At 46.5% G+C, this 9673-nt stretch overlaps 1 protein-coding gene across 1 annotated transcript; it reads left to right on the forward strand.

The window, feature by feature from the left end:
* Window positions 1-110: 110 nt before the first annotated feature.
* Window positions 111-9673, forward strand: recql4 (RecQ helicase-like 4). Its single transcript, XM_076139654.1, has 27 exons — window positions 111-455; window positions 843-876; window positions 953-1083; window positions 1303-1449; window positions 1533-1681; window positions 1841-2971; window positions 3107-3209; window positions 3460-3625; window positions 3719-3829; window positions 4207-4374; window positions 4466-4558; window positions 4643-4779; window positions 4900-4983; window positions 5122-5310; window positions 6113-6295; window positions 6390-6588; window positions 6674-6867; window positions 6985-7068; window positions 7167-7304; window positions 7404-7517; window positions 7635-7902; window positions 8005-8134; window positions 8215-8381; window positions 8464-8641; window positions 8745-8892; window positions 9125-9233; window positions 9428-9673. Exons 1-27 carry the CDS (start codon window positions 372-374, stop codon window positions 9547-9549), a joined length of 4761 nt encoding a protein of 1586 aa, XP_075995769.1. The 5' UTR covers window positions 111-371; the 3' UTR covers window positions 9550-9673.

The following is a 9673-nucleotide window of genomic DNA, read 5'->3' on the forward strand; positions in this document are numbered from 1 at the left end:
TTCTCAGAATTCATAATAAGGAGGCGTGACAGGAAAGGGTGTTTTATACTGAACAGGCTGAAACACAGCGAACCTGGCAACACACGCTGTCAAAGCCCGGCGCGGGAAAATCGTAAACAACACAAAGCGGAAGATAGCAGTGCGGTGCCGTCACTGTTGTTTGGCGGAGACTGTCAAAGTTATATAAAGTTCAACGAAATAAATAGAAGTTAAAGTGGCATTTGGCTTTTAGCGTGTGTAGTGTGTAGCGTTATCTGTCACTTGACTTAAGTTGTTAGTGAGGAGAAACGCTACAAGTGGCCCGAATGACAGTCTGTCGGCTAGCATAAAGCTACCTCTGCAGGGTGGCGAGGGGCTCGGATCTGTATGGCATGGACCGCTACAACGAGGTGAAGACTCTGCTGAAGAGCTGGGAGCAGAGCTTCCTCCAGCAGCAGCAAAGGAAACCCAACAAGGTGATTTAAAGCTGATTTAAACTTTAGAAACCCTTTAAATTAGCGCTGCAAGTCGACTGTGCTAGTTCCATCTGCAGTCAACGCAGCATTGTTGACACTGTATCAGCGGTGCAGAATGTGACTTGTATGGGAGGTTTAAACAAAAAACTAGCAAACCTTGCAACATTGTAGGCAAAAAGAGATAATGAATAAATAAATAAACAGCAAATCTCTGCAGTTCTTTCTCTACTCATAACTTAATAACTCGTCGGCGAGGATCAGGAAACCAATTGCTGAATAGTTCTCATGAATGCACCATTCTATAGAGATCATTTAAATTATTTGATCAACTCTAACCCTAAGCTCCCTTGTGCGTCATGATGTTTTTCTTGTTCTGTCTCTTTTCAGGAGGACATTGACAATGCTTCAGAGGAGACTAAGAGTGAGTGCAGCACAGATAAACAAATCTCGCTGTCTGAATACACAACAATATACAGTGTGTGTGTTTTGTATTGCAGAGTTGTACAAAGAGTACCGCGGCTTGAAACAGGCCAAAGAGAACAGCGGCAGCTCTGATGCAACCAGAGGGCATGTTGATCAGTGCGGATCTACAGCTGAGGTCAACACCGCCCCCAATGTACAGGAGAAAGTGAGTGTGTTGTGAGGTTGTGTATGACTATGGGTGTGTTTGTACATAATTCTATACTCGACTAAGTAACTTACAAGTAGATTCTCTTTTCATCATTGACCACAAAGCTTGAATAACCATGAACATGTTGTAAGATATAGTTTATGAATTGTAGTCCTCTCTGCCATTCACATGTACCCTTATGTCTCCTCTGTATCCGCCTATTATCTGTGTGTTCAGGCCTCGGGGTGTTGGGGTTCCCATCTGAATCGCAGTAGCCTGCCGCCGTCTTCTCCCAGTCTGACAAACCAAGATAGAGACAACCTCCATGCCTCAGCCCAATATTATGGTCTGAAGCTTAAAAACAACCTGTCCACACTCGGCAAGGTGAGGATCAATAAATGACCTGGGTCCACCCGCTGTGACATGAATAGATCTTTTGTTCTAATCCCTCTGCCCCCTTCAACCAGGAAAGACCTGTGTCACTGAAGAAATCTTTCACTCCTGGTCGTACGCCTCTAAAATCCCGGAAAGATGGAGACACAGAACAAACCAGCAGCCCTGCTCCTGCCACTCCCAGGTCAACCAACCCAACCAAGTTCAATCCCTTCTCACCAAGGTAATTACACCAGGTCAAATATTATAAAACTGTCTTTTTAATGACACTTGCAGTCCAGCTGTTTTTTTGTTTGTATAAAAGCTCCTTGATAAGTGTCAGCAGCAATAGTAAAGAAATTGTTTGTGTGAGTCATCCCTGTGATTGTGTCTTTGTTTGTAGAAGAGTTGAGATGTCCCTTGGGTCCCTGGCTTCACCAAAACTCTGCCCTCCAGAGCCTAAGGAACCATTTGAGCCATTTGAACCTGTCAGAGAGTCGTGTGATGAACCTCCAAACGGCAGCAATAATAATAGAAGTTTGAATTGTGCTGCCATAGTAGCTCCCTCATTATCCACACACTCTGCCCTGTTGTCCTCGCTGTCTCCCCTGGAAACTGTAGAAACTTTAAGAGGAGATGCACTAGCTACCAGGAAATTAAATGAAAGTGTTGGAGCTGCAGGAGACAGGAAAGGAGAGGATGAATCTCCAGGAAATCAACAAAGTAGCACAGACGCCGCAAAGACCCGGACGTCCCCAGGCTCCAGAGGAGGCCCACTGTTTATTGGAGGCCTAAGAGGAGGAAGGTCTTCTGCTGCCAGCAGGCTGAGTTTTGTGAACAGAAAGTGGCTAGAGAGGTGTCAGGTGTTTGGAGAGATGGGGGCTGAGGAGAGACCTGGAGCAGGGAACCAGGAGATCCAGCTGGAGAAACAAGGAGGAGGGGAAGCAGAAGAGGGAGGGGGAAGAAAAAATGAATCAAAAATACAAAGAGATGAAAGAGGTGGAAAAGATGAAACTGAAGCAGACGGAAAAACCAGAAGAAGAGAAAAAGAGTCCAAGAGTGTTACTACTGACGAAAGTGTCATCAGTGATGCACCGAAACCTTCTGGCCGCCATGCGCGAAAAAGTGAAGGAGGTGAAGAGGCAGAGATGACAGCGGGAGGTGATCAGAAAAGACAGATGTCACCTACAGTGCCAGAGTACGACAGTGAGACTAGTCCCAAGCCCAAAGGTACAAAGAAGAAGGGGAGGAAGAGGCAGAGGGAAGGAGAGAACTCTGAAGGGGATGTGACCCAGGAAGGAGGAGTGAAAAAGAGGAGGAGGAACACCAAAAAGGATGAAGGCTCTGATGTTGATCCTAAACCAGTGAAAGAAGAAGGAAGGAAAAGGAGAGCCAAGAAAAAGGTAGAGGAAGGTGAGAAGGCAGAAGAAGAGAAAGAACCTGAGACAAAACCAAAGGCTCCCCAGGAGAATCTGTTAGGAGAAATAGAAGAAGAATTTGGCGCCAGAAGATTCCGCTACACACAGCCAGCCAGGTAAGAGACCAACATCTTTCAAATTGCCTTCGTGTTAAGTTACAGCAGTAAAGCAGCAGTTATCTACTTTGATGGCAAAATGGTACCAGATGGTTTCTGCTGATGGCTTCTGAGAAACAATGTTCTTCATTTCAGCAGGGGCAAAAAAATTGCAGAGGGTAACTTTGTGAAGATCAATCTGAAGAAGAAGTCTCATGTGAAAGGGTACGCACTCAGAGGGATGGCTCTACGCAAACAGGTGTGTGTGTGTGTGTGTGTGTGTGTGTGTGTGTGTGTGTGTGTGTGTGTGTGTGTGTGTGTGTGTGTGTGTGTGTGTGTGTGTGTGTGTGTGTGTGTGTGTGTGTGTGTGTGTGTGTGTGTGTGTGTGTGTGTGTGTGTGTGTGTGTGTGTGTGTGTGTGTGTGTGTGTGTGTGTGTGTGTGTGTGTGTGTGTGTGTGTGTGTGCTCGCTCTATTGAATGTTGTCCTAAGCATGGTGTTTTTGTGGCAGATTTACATGCAGAAGTTCCAGCTGAAAGGCGAGCGCTTCGGCGGTGCTGGAGGGTATTTTGGCAGAGGAAGGAGGGGCGGCTTCAGGGGGGGGATGAATCGCCAAGGTGACACCTGCTTCAAGTGCGGGGGCACCGGACACTGGGCCAACGAATGCAAGGGCCGAGGTAATGAACACCGAGGAAGACTTGTTTACTTTTACTCATCTTCTTATCTGTAGTTTGGAGGAGAACGTCACACTGACTGATTTTGTTCTCTAGCTCCTCCCCCTCCTGTGTCTGAGGACAAACCAGTTGTGGAGGAGCCATTTGAACTGCCCACCTTGGAGGAGGTTGCCAGAGCAACAGGAACGCTGAGAACCGAGGCAATCGGTAAGCTTGTGGGGGTTACTTCCATTATTTACACATTTAGACACGGATGTCTCTGTTTGTAACCAGGCCAGATATTCCACACACACTTTCTCACACTCGACTCAAAACTATATAAAAATCAAACGTCCCACTTTTCTGAAGAGCGGGAACGTTATCCAATTTTGTAACCATAACATGAACAGGCAGTATTAGTGTGTGTGTGTGTGTGTGTGTGTGTGTGTGTGTGTGTGTGTGTGTGTGTGTGTGTGTGTGTGTGTGTGTGTGTGTGTGTGTGTGTGTGTGTGTGTGTGTGTGTGTGTGTGTGTGTGTGTGTGTGTGTGTGTGTGTGTGTGTGTGTGTGTGTGTGTGTGTGTGTGTGTGTGTGTGTGTGTATTCAGTGGCTTTGCCTGGTGCTGGAGAGGAGCAGCAGGATCAGAATAAGGAGGTAAAGAGTCAGAGTAATGACGAGACACTGTTAAACGTGATTCGTCCCGACTATGAACGTCCGGCCCCTCCCCCACCCATGGAGCCACTGTATAGTGTTGGGGAAGATGGGAAAGTCCAGGGTAAGTATACACACACGGATATACACACACATTCGCACACGTAATATGGAATTACTGAGCTCAAAAGATATATTTTCATGTGATTGTTTAGCAACACCTGCTGAAGTGCACGCTGCTCTCAGTGATCTCGGCTATCCATCATTTAGACCTGGGCAAGAGGAGGCCATTATGAGGATTCTATCAGGTATGTACACACACACTCACACTGACACACTCTCTCATAGAGTCTCTATATGTTCTCTAGACTCATGTCTGTCTTTGTCTCTAGGCCTCTCCACCCTTGTAGTGCTGTCTACAGGGATGGGTAAATCGTTGTGTTATCAGCTCCCGGCCTATCTGTACGCTCAGAGATCAAAATCCATCACTCTGGTCATTTCACCTCTTGTCTCTCTAATGGATGACCAGGTAAACAAACACCATCTGCACGAGAGGACGGCATCCAGTGTCCTGCCACACTTGTTGATTATTCATTTACAACGTTGTGTTGAGAATTTTGTGTTTGTGTGTGTGTGTGTGTGTGTGTAGGTGTCTGGCCTGCCAGCCACGCTGAAGGCGGCCTGTATCCACTCCAACATGTCAATGAAGCAGAGGGAAGCAGCTGTAGAAAAGGTATCAGATGCAATATCGGTCTCCACCATATAAAATAGGAAAGCGCGGCCATGAAGTTTATGGAAAATGAAATTAGAATTTCCGACAACATCAGCATCATTCTTCACCCCTGATTGTGTCCTTTCTTTGTTTATCCAGGTGAAGTCTGGCGAGGTGTGTGTGTTGCTCCTCTCTCCAGAGGCCTTAGTTGGTGGAGGCGGCTCTGGCACAGGCTGCCTGCCGTCTGCTCAGGACCTCCCCCCTGTGGCCTTTGCGTGTATAGATGAAGCTCATTGTGTCTCAGAGTGGTCTCATAACTTCAGGCCCTGCTACCTCAGGCTCTGCAAGGTGAATGCATGTTTGGGTGTCTGCGTGTTTCTCCCCACAGACTGCTACCCTACACTCTCTGGTGAGAGAGAACGCTTGTTACATTTGGGTAAACACAGCTGTTTGTCTGGGACATTGCACACCAGATTTCTCTATGGCGTTTTGTCCATAGTGTAGACAAAAGCTCAGTGAGGGTCAGGGAGAAGCAGGAATTGGAACAAACTGCCCCTCAACTCCACAAACATGACGGCAAATACTGAGTTTTCTTAGTAAGGTCTTGAGTCAGACCTTGGATCCTTCATATCTTTAGGAACACGGGAGCCAGGTGCAAAGGGCAGGGCAAGTGTAAAAATAAATGACCTATACTTATCAGTCATGCTCTTCATTGTTTTTTGATGACCTATTACTCACAGACTCCTGCACATCTAAAACCTCTATTGGCAGAGAAGGACTCTGTGATGTTGGAGTATCTAAGGCAATGTAGTGCAGAGAAAACAAAGAGGATGTCACGAAATTGCTCAAGACTACAGGGTTATAGTCTCTAAGATAAAGATCAAAGGGTTAGCACTGATTTCAGGACTTAATATCCTGCATGGATGGTAATGTTTCCACATGCTCATTATCCTTGTGCTCATTTCATTGAACAGTCATGGAATCGGAAGTGTAGGTCATTTTTACGAACAAATAATGTTTCTCCTAATGACAGCAGCCAGTCCTTCCAAAAAGCAAACCTGCAGCACCATTGTTTCTACAGCTATGAGTCAACTGTCTCAAATGATCCATTTTTAAGAGGATGAGTGTGATGTCCCGTGTGTGTTTGTAGGTATTAAGGGAGCGTTTGGGTGTGCGGTGCTTTCTGGGACTCACAGCGACAGCCACACTCTCCACGGCTATGGACATAGCTCAACATCTGGACATCACTGACCAAGATGGCATTGCAGTCAGATCTGCCGCAGTGCCTCCTAACCTGCAGCTGTCTGTATCCATGGACAGAGAGAAGGATCAGGTGTGTTAGATGTTTCTCTATGTATCTGCAGGCACAAGGACTCAGGGCCAGTTGCCATGTGTTTCCCTGACTCTCCCTCTCCTCCCTCTCTAAGGCTTTGGTGGCCTTGTTGAAAGGTGATCGTTTTGGCTGTCTGGACTCCATCATTGTCTACTGCACCCGGAGGGAGGAGACGGTGCGTGTGGCCGCACTACTGAGGACCTGCCTGCAGGGGGTGCTAGTGAAAGAAAACCTCCAACTTAGCAGCCGTAGCCAGCAAAGCAACTCTGCAGGGCAGAGGAAGAAAGATCTAGGTGGGAGATTTATATAAAAGTGTTTAATTGAATGATGATAAAATACTTTATTCACTCATATTTCATCTTCATCTTCCTCTACCAGCCCGGAAGAAGATTCGTAAACCACTCAAATGGCAGGCGGAGACGTACCACGCAGGCCTGTCAGGGTCAGAGCGCCGGCGTGTCCAGAACAACTTCATGTGTGGGGAGCTGAGAATCGTGGTGGCCACTGTGGCCTTTGGCATGGGCCTGGACAAATCTGATGTCCGCGGCATCGTACACTACAACATGCCAAAGGTAGGGGGTGCTGGTGTTATAATTCAACTGAAACAGAACTGGATTTCATTACATTGTATTGTCTGTTCTATGTATTTGTTTTGTACTTTGTTATAGAATGCTTAAATGTTGTTTCAGAGCTTTGAGAGCTACGTTCAGGAGATCGGGAGGGCGGGGAGAGATGGAGATCCTGCCCACTGCCACCTCTTTCTGGATCCTGAGGTGAGACTCCTGGGTCCGAAACTTTACAGTTTAGAAATAATTTGCTCTATTTAATGGTTTATGAGAATGTTATGTGGGGTTTTTGTGTGTGTGTGCAGGGTGGTGACCTTCATGAGTTGCGCCGTCACATCTATGCAGACACAGTGGACTACTTCACCGTTAAGAGACTGATTCAGAAAGTTTTCCCACCATGCAAATGTAAACAGATACACCAGAAACAACAGGAGCTTTACAAGGTGATTCTTACTGCCTGTTTAAGTGAGGGGTGTGTTGTGTTTTCCACATAAAGATGCATAAAATATTCACAAACTCAAAATGTCTCTGCGTGTATGAAGGACATTGAAGACTCTGAGCTGCTGGAGTTGATGGATGTGTGTGATCAGGAAAGCGGCCTCTTCCCTGCCGCACAGCAGGAGGTGGTACAGTCCACAGAAGCTTCTACCACACAGGTGTTTATGGCAAATTGGTATTCATTACATTTGATTTATGGGGGACAGCTCTGACCTCGAATTTGTCCTGTATGCTGAAAATGAATGCAATGTCTTTGTTCTTGTTCTTGTTGCAAGGTCTCATCACTTTCTGACGCTGAGGAGGTGCAACAGAGCGCTAATGAAAGGAAGGAGGAGGTGAAGGAGGAAGAGCATGAGGTTACAGCAGAGCCAGATGATGGTTTGGTGAAACGGCCGGATGCGGAGACGTCCGGAGCCGGTGCTTGGCTGGGGAGTAAGGAAGGGGAGAGCAGAGGTGATTGGCCCCAAGAGCGGGTGTGTCACACCCATGAAAGAGCGATCCCCATCCAAGACACGGTGGAAGCTCTGGACATCACTGAGGAGGGTAAGAGGGAAAATACACAAAGATGAAATATAGACAAATCAAAACAGTATAGGCAGATATAGATGGATAGATGGTCTCTCTCTTTCTGTTTCTCTCTCTCAGGAGTGGAGACTCTGCTCTGCTATCTGGAGCTGCATCCTCAGCGTTTTGTGGAACTTGTCCATCCCACCATGTCTGTGTGCAAAATCAGCTGCTATCATGGACCGAGACAGCTGAGGAGAATCACTAAGATGTATGAGATGTCTATGTAATGTTTTCTGAAACTGAGGTGCCATCACTTCTTATACTGAGTTTTCTTCACTGTGATGACAGCTGCCCTCCTGTCGCAGTCGTGCTGGCCAGAATGCGAATGGCAGGCGAGCGAGTGGAAACTATCGATGAGCTGGAGTTTGATGTTGTCGAGGTAGCGGACACGATGGGATGGCAGCTTCCAATGGTGAAGAGAGGACTCAGGCAGCTACAGTGGAGCACTGACCAAGGTGTGTGTCTGGACACTGCGTTTGTTATGAAATCTGACTTTAACAGAACACAGAAAGTACTGATCAGGAGCTGTTATTTCAGGTGGTGGACGCAGCGGTGTCCAAGTTGAATTCTCCTCCCTGTCCTTCTACTTCCGTTCCTACGGTGACCTTAGCGATGAGGAAATGGACAGAGTGTGCCAGTTCCTCCATAAACGAGTGCAGGACCAAGAGAAGACGCAGCTTTACCAGCTCACTGCCTGCTTCAAGGCCTTCCAGAGGTAATCACACACACAAACACACACACACAGTCATCAAAAATGAAACCTGAAGTTTGCTCAAATGATCCTGATTGAAATGATAATTGTCACTGTGTGTGTTTAGTGTTGGCTTCCGCAGTGTATTGTCCTGCGTCGACGATTTAGATGAGAGTCGCAGTCTTCAGCTGAAAGAACTTCTGTCTGAGTACTTTGACAAGCGACGTGATGGAAACATCATGTCACTGCATTTGGAGGAGCTCGACAAGTATAAGGTAATTAACCCATTACAACCAGGAGTTTGGAGGGTTTTAGTGTCTTGTAAAAACTGAGGTGTGTGTGTGTGTGTGTGTGTGTGTGTGTGTGTGTGTGTGTGTGTGTGTGTGTGTGTGTGTGTGTGTGTGTGTGTGTGTGTGTGTGTGTGTGTGTGTGTGTGTGTGTGTGTGTGTGTGTGTGTGTGTGTGTGTGTGTGTGTGTGTGTGTGTGTGTGTGTGTGTGTGTGTGTAGCTTGTAGACTGGGAGAATCAAATCCGAGCAGACATAAGAAGTTTTCTCTCCCACCGGAGTGATGAGAAATTCTCTGGAAGAGCAGTCGCTAGAATCTTCCATGGTATAAGTGAGTACAGCCACAAACAAGCCCTTGTACAGATCACCACTCCAATCACATACACTATGCCCGTATTGCATGAATCTTAAAAGCCAATTTGGATCATTTTAAGATATTTAACAAGAATGAACAGTAACCTCTAGAGGGTGCTATAGGACAAATGGAGAAACAGTTCCATACACTGTGTGTAATCTGTGTTTCAGGCAGTCCCTGTTATCCTGCACAGACCTACGGCAGAGACAGACGCTACTGGAGGAAATACATCCAGTTTGACTTTAACCAGATCATCAGAATGGCCACCCAGGAGATCATTCGCTTCAAGTGACCGACCACATGACCAGAGTCGGCATATGTGTGTTTTGGCTGCATCACTACTATTCCATAATCTTGTCATGTTTTGTCATGTTTTAAAGATGTATTAACTTAAATACTAACTTTGTGTAAAACAG

The sequence above is a fragment of the Genypterus blacodes genome, unplaced genomic scaffold, assembly GCF_046128005.1.
Source record: "Genypterus blacodes isolate CSIRO-AG114 ecotype Tasmania unplaced genomic scaffold, CSIRO-AGI_Gbla_v1 ptg000438l_1, whole genome shotgun sequence".
Classification (NCBI taxonomy): domain Eukaryota; kingdom Metazoa; phylum Chordata; class Actinopteri; order Ophidiiformes; family Ophidiidae; genus Genypterus; species Genypterus blacodes.